Raw genomic sequence first — 15,000 nt, forward strand, 5'->3', positions numbered from 1 at the left:
CATGTAGGAGATGGGACAGAGGAGGAGGCCATTTTAGACCATTAGAAGAACGCAGCTTGTGTACTTGTGTGTTGGTTTCCGTAGTGACGTCAGGCGGCCCTTGCCACAGCTGGAGCGACGCACCTCCTCCTTCCATGCGCTTGCAGCTTGCAGCGGTTGCCAGGCAACAGCCATCCAATCCCCACTCCCCTCTCTTCCCCTTCTCTTCCATCCTCCTCCTCTCAGCACAGCTCATGTGTGAAGGTCATTCCTCTCTCTCTCTCTCTCTCTCTCTCTCTCTCTCTCTCTCTGTCTCTCTCTCTCTCTCTCTGTCTCTCTCAGTCTCAATCTCAGTCTCTCTCTATCTGTCTGTCTTTCTGTGTGTGTGTGTGTGTGTGTGTGTGTGTGTGTGTGTGTGTGTGTGTGTGTGTGTGTGTGTGTGTGGGTCTCTCTCTCAGTCTCTCCTCCCTTCCCTCTTCTTCGTGCATCCCACCTCTTATCTGGGGACAGGAAAGAGACCTAGGCCCTACACCAGAATGTGTCAATGTAGGCCAGAGCAGGGGGCTGAATTTGCAGTGTTAGGAATATGTAATGCCTAGTTTAATCAATAACTGCTGTTGTGGTGCTGCAGGATGACTGGGCATCCAAACCGCCTCAACAAACCAACCTGCATACTTTATTATATATGTCCATTTCTTGGCCCTACGATCTGTGGCAGCTTAGCTGAGTGATATTTTCACCAAAACCCAAAGAGGAAAGACTAATAGTGTCTATGAATAGACTGTTTGGGTGCCAGGAGACGTAGCTGGAGCGACTTGCGTAGGTTTTTGGTTTCCAGTAGAACTAAAAAAAGAAAAGCCAGGTTTTATTCTATTTACGGTCCTGAAAATCAATGCAACGCAGTCTGGAGTCTTTTGGAAGATGGTGTCAGATGTGAAGACATGCAGTCTGGAGTCTTTTGGAAGATGGTGTCAGATGTGAAGACATGCAGTCTGGAGTCTTTTGGAAGACGGTGTCAGATGTGAAGACATGCAGTCTGGAGTCTTTTGGAAGACGGTGTCAGATGTGAAGACATTCATAGTAATTCTGTCACATCTGTAATGTCACTCTGTAACGAGTGTGTGTGATAACAGGAGTTGTTCGGCTGTTTTGGGTAATGTGACTCAAAGCAACGGAGGACATTTTTGTGTGTGTGTGTGTGTGTGTGTGTGTGTGTGTGTGTGTGTGTGTGTGTGTGTGTGTGTGTGTGTGTGTGTGTGTGTGTGTGTGTTGGTGTGTGTGCAGTGAAATGTTTTAAACTGTTTCTCCCCTGTGTCATCGCTAGTCTAAACCCAGTGGAGTTTCTTGTCCTGTCTCCTTCTCTCTCGTTATGGCAGATAATTAATTGGCCTCATTAACTCCCCCCCCCCCCCCCTCCCTCTCTCTCTCTCTCTCTCTCTCTCCCTATCTCTCTCGTATCACACACTGGTACAGAGGTGTAAAGCTAGAGGTGAATAGAGGTGTGTGTGTGTGTGTGTGTGTGTGTGTGTGTGTGTGTGTGTGTGTGTGTGTGTGTGTGTGTGTGTGTGCGTGTGCGTGTGTGCGCGTGTGTGTGTGCGTGGGTGCATGTGCATGTGTGTAGTGTGTTGTATCATGGATGTCTTGCTTTTTGATGTTTCACTGAAAAGAGTGCAGTGATGATGACATAACATCTGTCTTGTTCAGGTGAAACATCTGTTTGGTCTCATGTGTCTCAATGCCCTCCTTTTTCTCTCTTTCTCTTTATTACTCTCCTCTTTCTCGATCTTAAAGCTAAGGCCGGTTTGTTTTCTAAATTTCTCCTCTCCTGCAGGTTTCTCCTCATAGTCAGCACAGTTGGAGATATCTAGTTTCCCGCCCTTGAGAAAAAGCTATTTGCTGCCGGTCTTTCTTGTCCAGTATGAAAAACAACTTCCACAGAGGGAAAAAATCCATCACAGGAAACACAAAGACCAACTTTCAATTTTCTCCTTTCTCCATTGAGCTGAGTTGAGTGTTTTCATCTCAGCGCTGCGTTACATTACGCTCTGCTCTCCCTTAACCCCCAAAACCACCCATATCCCCCTAGCCACTAAGTCTACCCACCCCTCGAATCCTGACTCTCTAGCACATGGCTGACCAATGTGGGGCCCGCATGCCAATTTTGGCCCGCCCCCTGTTTGTTTTGGCCCATGTATTTGACACCAAAAGAAAGTGTCTAATATTACTGTCTTTCGGAGGCTGTGCCGGGCATGATACTTCTTATACCATATGAAACTAGAAGACCTAAGGAGTCGATTGGTACCCACCATGTGAACCTAGCATGTCGGGAAGGGGGGTAAATAACGCTCCAAATTTAGGGAAGACTTTGGTGAGGGAAAAAATTGGCATGGCCATTTTCAAAGGGGTCCCTTGACCTCCCCTGAAGATATCTGAATGAACATGGGTAGGGCTAGGGTTACGTTTTATTATTTTGAAAATGTATTTTATATTTAGAATGTAAATTGTCTATAAAATATAATGAATTTTAATGTGATGTAATTTCACATAATATCAAGATTTATTTTTGGCCCACGGCCCTCCATCCAGATTAATTTTTGGACCTTCATAGGAAAGAATTTGGGCACCTCTGCTCTAGCACCTTCCCATAGCTACAGCACTTTAACCACTAAACTCACTAAACGTCCATGACTGACTGACTTGCCTGACTGACTGACTGACTGACTGTCCTGACTTTTCCATATTATGACCCCGGCAAGGCCTCTGGCCCAGCGCCACGGTATAAACACTTTACTGTCATTTCCGTGGCTTTTTATTCAGGGTGTCTTTGTTAGCCCGGACAGCAGTTTATTTCAAGCTCGCTCTGACATTGTACAATTTTAAACACACACACACAAAAAGTAAATCTAAAAAATCTAAAAATATAACTAGCTTCAGCACGCATTACCAAATGACTGGGGGAAATGTAAACTAGATGTACTGTACACAGTAGTAAATGGGCTGTAACTCTACATGACACAGAACTAATATTGCATGATATCAAGTGATTTGTAACAATTGTTGGAGTAAAAAATATCTGTACATCAGTGAAGATGAGGTTCCTGATAAATCCTGTTTCAAATCTCAACAAATCTCAGGCATGCTGATGCTTTGCTAAAAATCAAAAATGGCAAATTGTAAAAACGACCTTGGATGTTTTGTACCCGGGATGCCGGTTATTTCAGCGTATTGCATTATCCCATGGGAACGTTAACGCGTGAACATTATCCCAAACACAGAGGTTCGGAGAGACTCATTAATAACATAAAGTCCCACATAATGCTACTCCCATGTGAATATAGGACGACCCGCTGTGCATTAAGCTTTGACCTGTAGTTTTGTGCTGGCTCTGCAGTATGTGTGTGTGTGGGGGGTGAGAACATCAATGGAGCAGTGATGATACCAGCAATCTCAGAGAGAGCACATGGTGAACTGAGAGAGAAAGAAGGGGGGAGAGAGAGATATTTTTCTCTTCAAGTGATTGCAATTTTGTTGCAATCATTAATGCTAATAAAACATGCAACTCCACTGAATTGAGAGTGAGACAGAGATGCTAGGAAGGAGAAGCAGAGAGCCAAGAGAGAGTCTTATGTAAATCATGTCATGCTCTGATTCCAAAACTCTGCGGGACAAAGCTGATATTTTAGGGCTGTGTGTTACATTAGTGCTACATGTCACAGTCACTGTCCTCCACAGTATACAGTATGTGGCAGGGACTGGTGATTTGGGTAAGATACATGTGTGTTTGTGTTTGACTGACCTCAATCTGTCTCAGTTTGATGCTCCAGCCTGCTCTGCTGCACGCAGCCCAGCCCTGCTGTTAACTCCTTCTCTTCTGTCTCCAGACAGAGCTCCACTGTGTCTGGGCTGCATGTTTCTTATCTGAAGCTTTTCATCACAAAAACACTTCACTGTACAGTCAGTCAGTATGTGCATTTTAGGAAAGTTTTGCAACCTGAAACTCAGTAGTGTTCTGTTCATTTTGTAATCCTATATTCTTACTTTATTTTTATTTATTTATTTTATCTTTATTCTCATGTCTGGTTCCTCAAGTCATTATATTTTATATTATTTTATTTTAACTTCATATCTGTCGTCCGGGCATTTCCCGCCTCAAGGTAATGGCGATTCACCCCAGCTAAGCACAGCCCCAAAACTCTTCTATGGTGCACGAAGGCTTATCCAATCACTACTCAGCAAATGTGACTTTGATTGACATTTTAGGAGACCCGCTAACTTGTCCAATCACATCAAATGGACTGGAGGTACTTAACATGTACACTAAACCACCACTGGCTAAGTTAACCCATCGTCAACGCCATCGCAGTGACACAAGCTTATCAGCTGACACTTATCCAGCCATTGATAATTCCTAAATGGCGTGACGTAGCAATGTAATCGTCACATTAGATAAGTTGAATCAGTGATGTGTTTCTTCAAGACACAGACAGCAGCAAAACAGACGTTTGTTCTTATTAAAATGTCACAGATTATTACTTTGAAAAGCCATAACTGTATCAGCTGAAATAGTCTGAAGTGGAATGTGCCGAGCAGTGGGAGGAGCAGATTTGTGTTGCCTGTGGCTCCATCACATGTGATGTAAATATTGACAGAAGAGCTGACAGACACACTGAGCGGTGGGCAGCAGGGTGGTGGGCAGCAGGGACGGACCAGGAACACATGTCTGTTGTGATGTTCAGACCAGCCATTAGATACGTGTAGAGAACGTTATAGCCTAGACCTCTAGTCGTGTAAATAAAGGACTGATATTTACGTGGGGTGGGGTAAAATATGATATCTCTTTTTTTTTTATCAATTTCCCTCCCTGACATTTATATTATTTTCTATCTGCCCTCCCCCTGCACCTGTAAAAAAAAAACTCCTCCAAACACAAGTTCAGCCTTTTATAATTTTATACACAGCTTTGTTTGTTTGAAATAAAACAGCAATATTAACTTTTTATCACGCGACCGTTGTATCTGGTGAGATAGTGAGAGCCATTGGAATGAAATTGGATTCCTCCGGTCCACATGTTGACTCGTGTACTCACCACGCGATGAAATAATAATCCAAAATGACGAGAAACGGTCATTTTTGAAGTAAATCCATAGTCAGAGCTAACCTGGCCGAACTAAAGTTACTTCTGCGTAGGCTCAGGCGCATGCGCTTTGTGCAATCATCATTGCTTCCGGGTATGTATTTACTTTGAAAATGACCATTTCCTGTGACTTTGGATGATTATTTCATCACGTGGTGAGTACACGAGTCACAACATGTATGAGTGTTTTGGCGCTGTTGGAATGTGTATTCTTGGTGACTGAACGGGGGTAGGCTGATGTACCGTTTACTACCATTGTAGCAGGACGGGGGCTATTCTTTTAATGTTGTTGTTGTTTTTTGATAATCTGTTGCTAATTATTTACAATTAAAATGTCAGCACTATTTTTTGTTTCATATTCATTTTTGATAGTGCAAAGGTATAAAAAAATGAAAACAAAATGCTGCTGAATGGAACAAGCTAACAAACTAAGTACTATTGATATGAATGAGATGGGCTCACTGTTTTAAAACCAGAGTGCTAGTCTTCCATTGCATTTGAAAGTAACTAGCTGAATACCATTACCCGTGCAGTGGATCTGATTCTGATACCCATTGGAGCACACAATCAGTGGCCATTTAGTCAGGCCTCGCTCACAGAGTTGGCATGCAGCCTCTCCTCTCTCTCCCCAGAGGGTTTTCATAATCCACTTCCCTGGCTGATTCCTACTCTGCTCAGCTGTGCTCCTCGATTCAGGTGAGCTCCATCAGTAGCTAACGAATGGAGCCCTCCATGGTGCTGAACTTGTATTGACTCATTTTGGCAACTAATTTGCCATTTAGTTGACCCTAATTACCGGTACCTAATTCAAAAATCCGGCTCCATTAGGTCACCCGCAGGGGTGCTTTTTACTGAAAGATTCAGCGTGATGGCACGTAAGGTATAGTAGCTGTGGGCGAACACAATTTGCTCACACACAGACACTTCGCATTCTTATTATAGGATTATCGACACACTTGTCAGCAGAAATCACGTTGCGACATGTTTCTGAAGTGGGGAATGCAAAAGTATTTAACAAGCTACTTTTAATAAAGAGTATCTTTGCAACGTAGCTAGTTACATTTTGACATCAGTAAAGAAGTAAAGTAAATCCCTTTCCAATGTAATTTTCTCCAACACTGGTCTCACTCTCTCACACACAGATTCTCAAACACACACACACACACACACACACACACACAGGCTCTGACTGAATTACAATTGCATGGGGGTAGGTCTGTGTGTTCATTGTGGGGGAGGCTACATGGAGAAAGGGGAGGAGGGAGCAGGTGTACATAAGGAATGGTGCTGGTGTGTGTGTGTGGCGGGGGTCTCTGAATTGGATGGGGGTACGAAAGGGGGCAGAAATATGAAAAGAGGGAGAGGGAAGGGTGATGAGAGAGTGGGGGGAGGGGATTTAGAGGTAATTTAGGTTCAATTTAAATACGCCAATGTTTAATTTCTTTGCACACACACACACACACACACACACACACACACACACACACACACACACACACACACACACACACACACACCAGCGAAACTACCTCCTAACCCAGTTCCACAGTTTCTGTTCATAATTGTCTTATTCCCCCAACATAAGTTCCAGTTCCAGATTGAGATGTGCTGTGTTTGTGCATGCAGTGACATAGAGAAGACATAGAGAAAATATACTCTGGACTGCTCTGGTTTATTCAGCAACGCTTCGACCTCCACTGCTTTTTCCAAGCATATATTCATCACAAATACATATCATTTACATGTATTTGTCTCATCTTCTAAATCAAGTGGCTGGTCAATTGGGGTTTTCGATGTGCAGATGTTCTTGTTGCCTTTGTGCAGATATGACCTGGTTATTTGAGGATAGAGCACTAAAACCTGGCTAGAGAGACTGAAAGTGTGTGTGTGTGTGTGTGTGTGTGTGTGTGTGTGTGTGTGTGTGTGTGTGTGTGTGTGTGTGTGTGTGTGTCCTTGCAAGTACTTTTATGTGTCTGCATGTCTGCGTACGCACACTCCTGGGGTACAAAATAGTTTCAGAGGACATTTTTCGTCTCCTTGATCTGATTTTTGGGTTCTTTCTGACCTTTTCGGAGGCAATTACACTTCTTTTTTACACTACAGTTGTTTTAGCGGTGGGTTCCTATCTGGAGGAAACCCCAGGGGAGCACGGGGAGAACATGCAAACTCCAGACAGAATGCTTACGGCCCCACCTGGGCCCTGACATGGGAATGGGGACACACCCTCAGCACCCACAGTGTCCTAGGCGGGAATCAAACCCAGGACCTTCTTGCTGTGAGGCGACAGCGCTACCACTGCGCCACTGTGAAATTACATTTACAGTGATGTTGAACTTGATGTTGAAAATAATATTATATTATATATTTGTCAGAATCTGCTTTGCCAAAGTCCTCTCTCTCTCCCACCTTTTTTCGCCTACTGTATATATTTACAATTATTGGTAAACATACTTTTTTCTTTGTTCCGTCTGATAAGTTTCCTCCAAAAAAAACAATTCAGCAGCAGCAGCAGGAGCTGCTTTGTTCTTGTTTATGTGGTACTGGTAGAAGTGATGTTCAGACTGTTCCCCCTCCAGTGACTGGAGGGGGAAAACACGCAATTCTCCTTGTCATATCGCTTGTGATGTTTGTTTGTTTGCTTGTTTGCTTTTTGTTGATGCACTGGTTTGTAGTGTTGGTGTCTGCATTTTCCTCTCCTGCTGTTTCCTCTGCTGCCTCAGGCTGTGGACTCACTTCTTTTCTGATCAAAATCCGCTCCGTTTTCCTCAGCCAGAATGCACCGGGAAGAATCGCCTGGGCATAGATATTATATTACTATAGATGGGTCACTGCAGGCTCTGCCAATTCTAACAAATGGTAACAGCAAGTCTCCTAAATGGGCGTGGTCAACCATTGACTCAAACCTGCCGAAAGTCTCCTAAGTGGGCGTGTCCGTGGAAAACCATGGGAAAAACCCACGTGACAAAATGACAGGAAGTGAGTTGAAGTTGGGCCGTCTTGCTTGAATCCCATCGTCTTTGGCCCTCTGCCTGGGCCTGCCACAAATCCACTGTATGGTGGCTCATAGGGGACAGAAGTTACGCTCACCCATTTGACAACTAGACAACTAAATAGTGAAGGGAGTGAAATGCAATAAGGGCTTCTCTATATTCTATTACATTCTGCCTCTGTTTTACACACCTGTTTATAGTGTAAATATGATACATTATCTCTTGTTTGTATAGACATTCCATACAGTATTTATGAACCTGAATGAATAATACTTGCTTCTGTGTATGTGTGTGTTTTATGCAAAGATTTGAAAAAGGGGTGTGTTGATCCTGCCAAAGCATTTGCATTTTTTTAAACTTTTTTTTTTAAAGGGTAAGAGCCTTTTGATGTCAACTGAATGTTAGATTTGGTTTTTGCCATATTTAAATTTCTGCGTTTATTTTCAATATATCAGCACGCCGGGTTCCCCCTATAGAGCAGGATGATCGCATTCGATTTTGGAGCACCTTGCTGCATACATTTGCATATTAATGAAGTTTTTCTTGAAGCTACACCCAAGAATTACTTTTCTTTTCTTTTAGTTCAAATACCTGGGTATGCAGTGCACCTATTTAATAATGTATGCAAAAGAAATCACAACAATCTAATTTCTTTAGTTTTTCACACTTTTTCACATCAAAAGTTCATTTTTCAAGATTTCATTGATAACCGTAATTTACAGTTTGCTGACGTCACCTTGTACTATCATATTTCTACCCCATTTCAACCAATCATATCACGACATGCAGCTGTCAATCAAATCTTCATTTCAGGATAATTTTCTCTTCCAAATGAAGTCGAAAATGGCGCCTATAGTGCCTGTCATCTGCCAGAATTCCTATCCTATAAACTAACTACTAACTTGGCCAATTGTTAGAAACATGAACAAAAAACAAAAAGTATAATCTCTAAGAATGCAAAGAAATGTAACTGGCTCGTTAAAACGCGCTTTCCAGGGATATCGTATCATTACAGCAACGATAATGGCGCGCGCATCCGAGAGCTTGGTTGTCAGGGTTGCACTTCGGAGATTCCAGGACGACGTGCTTCACTCTCCGCTCGGCAACAGGAAGGCAGCTGGTTGCCTGCGGCTCGCTGAGCTCCGCTCCTCTCGTCAAAAGGCTCTTCCCGAGGGGAGCACCGCAACACACTGAATCCCACTCGATTTGGAGGCGGAACAAGCCAGGATTGGCCAAAGCCCAATCCAGTCCCCAGAATTGTCAAATAAAATCATCGACATGATACTATGACCCGCCTCTCAACCTGTCATCTTAGACAAACTATGTTTTTCAGTCTGAAACGGACTCATATGCACGTGACGAACGGGTTCAGTTCGACTTTAATGCTTTAGGATATGGAGTTCATATTAATACTGCACCTGAGTTATGTGAAGACAAGTGTGTTGAACATAAATATTGCTAAATGATACATTAGTTAGCTTACTTAATGACCTTATTAGCATAATTGGTTATGTTTAATACATCATGGTGATTACAGCAGGGCATTAGGAAGCTCAAGTGTCTTCTGTTTTCAATATTTCCCCTAAATGTGATATTTTACAAACATTTGTACATTAATTTTTAATAATCTTTTGCTATCCTATTCTTCTACTTCTACTTCTACTCTCCCCTACGCTACCGAGTTAAAGTTTAACTATCTGCTCTTTTGGTTACATGTTGAACTGTTAATGCCTTCACATCATCCCTTTCATTAACAGTATTGGGTTACTCAGGAAATGTAATGAGTTACTTATTACTAATTTAAAAAATAATCAAATTTATGTTACGTATTACTTGGTATCAAAAGTAATTAGTTACGTTACTTGTTACTTTCCCCTACCTTCCCCCTTCTGAAGTGACATATACAATCTGTTTAGTCAGCTCCTTGTAGAACTGAATCCACTTTATTGGAACAATAATTAACCTTACAGGAGTCAACAATCAGCCAAACTGCATACTTTTTATTTATTTGCCTACCTAGGACGCATTCTGGCAACACAGTAATCTCGCATAGCGAGACCTATCTCCATACTTTGTTTTTAGCGCTGTGCCAGTGTTGGAGAATGTAATGCAGTAACTTGAAGTTACATGGATTAGTAACTGTATGTGATGCGAAATTGTAATCCCTTACACTAGTTACTGAGAAAGTAATAAAATTACAGTAATTTGTTACTTTACTTTATTTTACTTTACTTTACTTTACTTTACTGCCCAACACTGTTCATTAAAGATATGAGAAGTCTGACCTCTTTCTCCCCTCTGCCTGTGTCCCCCGCAGGAGGGCCAGCAGCTGATCCAGGAGAAGCCGGAGCTGAGCCCGGTGGTGCGGAGGAAGCTTGGGGAGATCAGGGAGTGCTGGCAGGACCTGGAGAGCACCACCCAGGCCAAAGCCCGCCAGCTGTTTGAGGCCAACAGGGCCGACCTGCTGGTGCAGAGCTACAGCAGCCTGGACCAGCGGCTGGGCCAACTGGAGGGGCAGCTGGCCTACGTGGACCAGGGGCAGGACCTCACCACCGTGAACAAGCAGCTCAAGAAACTACAGGTGAAAACTACACCGTTCTCATTCAACTTTCTTTCTGCGGTTATTTACTCACTCTCACTCGCCTGTCGCTCTGTCTCTTCCAAGAATATATTATACAATAATCTCTCAATTCGGGAGTACAGGAAAGAGAATGAGGAGCATGATCTATAAAAAAAACAATACCCTTTTTCAGTTTTCTACATTACAGTAGGTAAAATAAAATTACTTTTTGTGGGTTTAAGTCACTAAAATGGTACTGCATGCTTGCTTCTCCCTCATGCTCTTCTGTCTACTGGCCTTTATTCATATTCGTCCAACAATCAGCCCGAGAAATGACATGCACCTGTTTCCTCTATTCCTTCATTTAGTCAGAGTATTATTCTAGCGATAGTTCCAGGATGAAAACTGCTCTTACTTATTTAATGATGAAAGCCATGAGTTGACAATTTCACATCGCATTTACCACATTGTATTGAGATTGTTATTTTAATTTAGCATTTTCTCTAGTATAGCTATTAATTTTCATTTTGTAGTGGCTCACTACTGTTTTATTTATAAAGGGGAAAGATAACCTTTCATCTTTACTAGTTCGTATGTTTTTCTACATGTTTTTTTTTGTGTTAACTGTGAATATGAAACGGCAGTCCTGCTTATGAGCCGTGCTGCCCCTCTGCTTCGTTCTCTACATGTTAAGCAATTTAAGAATGAGTCATTGTTTACATTTTCACTGCCACGCAGTAATGATATCATCTCATTAACATTTTAACACAACAGCATGTTTTGAAAAGGAATAACGACAACATTTCTCACTGTGGGCCTGGACCGCTTTCAGTTCAGCTTCTCATCTTATTTCTCACTGTGGGCCTGGACCGCTTTCAGTTCAGCTTCTCATCTCATTCCAGGCAAAGTCGGGCTCCTGCAGGCCGGAGCTTTTATTTCCACGCAGACATTAATTTTTGATTTGTCTTGATGATTGTTGGAAACACTGTAAGCCATTTGTTATTCATGCCATTCCCAGTCAGCTTTATTTGTAGGGTTTCACTCTAAGATGCTATGTAAGCCTTCTAAAAAACTGAAATGTATTTATTTTAAAATATGATGCCAACATTGTGAAGAATGTTATTATTGTTATACTAAAGCATATATAGAATACACAGACTTTGGCAAATATGCTCTTTGATCAACTCTGTTGTGTGACCAGATGATTGGTAGCAGCTCCCTCTATGCTTCAATCCATTCAAATTCTGTGGCGTGTTCCATTTAAGCTAGCCGATAACTCACATAACATTCAATAAATAATGTTCAGTCGGTTTTAATTTCATGTACAGTAAATGTGTCATTGACTTATCATTTTGGGATGCAAATCTTCATTTGCACTCCAATGTCTGTCCATTGGAGGAGTGGATCCATCGCACACCAAACCTCCGGCTGGCGTTCAGAGTTCAGAGACATCCTTTCATGACTTCGTCATTTCACCAGACATCTCTCATTCTCCTCTCCCACAGCATGCCGCTTACAGCTTCCTTTAACAGGCCGCCATTAGCACTGCTTTACCACACCATCCTAACTCCAAAGCAAACTCCACTACCCAGCATCCATCCTGGCAAGGGGTACAGTAAGCTTCACTACACTTCATGTTTTTCAACTGTTGTTCTTTTGCACTTTTAGTTCATGTTTCTTCTCTGTTTTTTGTCCCTCATTGAGTGAGTGATCGATTGAATTTCTTTGATTATATCAGCTACCTCAATGTCGTTTATACCATCCAAAAATATCTGCTAAGCACAAGAAAAGACATAATTCATTTATCTTGTGATCATTGTACCTTTAAAGGGGTAACTAAATCAACAGCAGCAGATATTTGACTTTATAACTCAATTATTAGTTTTTTACATTTTGATTTAGTTGATGCTCTTATTCAGAAAAACTTGGATTGAGTGCAGCAGTAGAATTACTTTAAACTGCTTTTTCAATGACATTATGACAACCAATTTAAAGTTTGTCTTTAGTGATATAGTCCCTGGGAGTCACCTTCTCTTTTTGGACACACCACAAACTATGGGAGACCTTATTGTGTGTTGAATAAGGTGAAAAATAAGCATAGTTTGTACATTGTTAATGTCGTTGGACTGTAAATAAGCATAGTTTGTACATTGTTAATGTCGTTGGACTGTAAACGACGACAGAAGTGGAAGTCTTGGCATGGACATCTGCTCTACACCAGAAACCCAGAAATATCGGCCGTCTGTCCAAGAATCTTATTAGTCGTCAGACTGATCTGGGTGCCCAGATTGCACTCAGGACAACAAACTCACTGTCTCACTACATTTCTGCCCTTCGGATGAGACGTTAAACTGAGGTCCTGACTCTCTGTGGTCAATAAAGATGCCATCAGCACTCTTCCCAAGAGTAGAGGTGTAACCCCAGAGCCCTGGCTAAATTCCCACACAGGTCTTCCTTCCATCATGGCCACCTAATCATCCCTTGTTACTTAATTGGCACATTCACTCCTCAACTCTCCAGCATGATAGCTGATGTGTGGTGAGCGTTCTGTCGCAAACTAGCTCCTGTGAATCACCCAGGTGGGTGCTACACATCGATGGTGGATGAGTAGAGTCGCCGCTCCCCACACACACACACACACACACACCCAGATATATGAAGCGCATTAAGTGCCTTTAAAAGTGCTATGTAAATCCAATCAATTATTATTACATTTGTATGAGCTATAGTCATTTCTCCATTTATATCATCCTCTCCCTGTCTCACTCATCTCATCTTCTACTTCTCTTCTGTGGAAACCATTCTTCATTCACCTCCACTCAATTTACTACCTGCTCTGTTCCTCTCTCCCCTACTTCAACCCTCCTCTCCTAACCTACACTTCCTGTATGCTTTTTGATTAACCTCTCCTCCTCCTCCTCCTCCTCCTCAGAACATGGAGTGCCAGATGGAGGAGTGGTATAAGGAGGTGGGGGATCTCCAGGTGCAGGCGGCCTCCATGCCCCACCAGGGCCAGGTGAAGGAGACAGTTGCCGAGCGACAGGCTGCCGTGGAGACCAGAATGGTGCGTCTGATCGAGCCACTGAAGGAGCGACGGCGCCTCCTGTTGGCCTCTAAAGAGGTCCACCAGGTGGGCCGTGACCTGGAGGATGAGATTGTGAGTAGGACAGCCCACACACACACACACACACACACACAGACACACACACACACACACACACACACACACACAGACACACACAGACACACACACACACACACACACACACATGATACACAGTGGACTAGGCATGCACGATATGGATTATTTTTTTATGCTGATACAGATAACCGATAATTACCTGCTTCTCATGGCCAATACCGATAACATAACCAATAATTTCACATTTTTGTTTATAACATGTAGTTTATACACACCTGAGGATAAGAAAGGCTCAGATGTAGGGACCAAAGATGGATGATTTAATATCCCGTAGCTCTGACCTAACCAAATCTAACTGACATCACTCAACACAAAAATAAAGGCTTTCATAGAACAGAAAGCCCATGGCTGCTTAGTCTGCAGATAAAACACAAGGACAAAAGGCATATAGTAGACTGGCCCATGTCATTTTATGCTAAGGTATCCAGATGAGTTTTCCTTGTAAACAACTTGTTTACAGCCGATGAGCGGAAATTTCTCATTATTGTCCGATTTATCGACACCAATATATATCGTGCATCCCTAATGCATACACACCCAACATACCCACACATACAATGCTACACATGTACACACTCACACGTATACATACACACATACTGTAGACAAGAAGCCTCATATATGTGCATACACACGTAAACATGTATCATACGTGAATACACCCGCTTTTAAGTCACATGCAGGTCACACACACAGACACACATTCTAACTGGCCTGCTGTGTGTGTGTGTGTGTGTGTGTGTGTGTGTGTGTGTGTGTGTTGTGGTTGTAGATGTGGGTGCAGGAGCGCCTCCACATGGCCACGTGTCAGGAGCACGGTTCTAGCCTGCAGGCCGTCCAGCAGCTCATGAAGAAGAATCAGGTAGGAGGCAGACCAGTCACCACTAGTCTTTAATATATTATTTTGACCGCTTGTTCTCCTCCGTTTTCTTTAGTTATTTAGTTACTTTTCCACCTTTGTGTCCGTTTCCTATTTAAAATCCAGATTTTTTTTTATCCCATGGTTCTCATTGTTGTTTCTATTTTGCTATGGGTCAATTTATGTTTCTCCTTTCAATAGATTGTTTTCCTTCTTCTTCTCTGAAGTGTCTTTGAGTACCTTGAAAAGTGCTATCCAATAAAAATGTACTATCAT

The 15,000-nt window shown here is 42.5% G+C and overlaps 1 protein-coding gene across 1 annotated transcript in view; it reads left to right on the top strand.

Annotated features, from left to right (window-relative positions):
- sptbn4b (spectrin, beta, non-erythrocytic 4b) overlaps positions 1-15,000 on the top strand; it is a gene marked incomplete at both ends in the record, with an annotated part of 110,448 nt that overhangs the window by 65,650 nt on the left and 29,798 nt on the right. Inside the window, 3 exons of the mRNA XM_083636347.1 lie at positions 10,421-10,684; positions 13,596-13,820; positions 14,638-14,727. Coding sequence (XP_083492473.1) covers positions 10,421-10,684; positions 13,596-13,820; positions 14,638-14,727 — 579 coding nt within the window. The remainder of the gene's footprint in view (positions 1-10,420; positions 10,685-13,595; positions 13,821-14,637; positions 14,728-15,000) is intronic.

The sequence above is a fragment of the Poromitra crassiceps genome (assembly GCF_964638095.1).
Source record: "Poromitra crassiceps genome assembly, chromosome: 5".
In the NCBI taxonomy this organism is placed as follows: Eukaryota; Metazoa; Chordata; class Actinopteri; order Beryciformes; family Melamphaidae; genus Poromitra; species Poromitra crassiceps.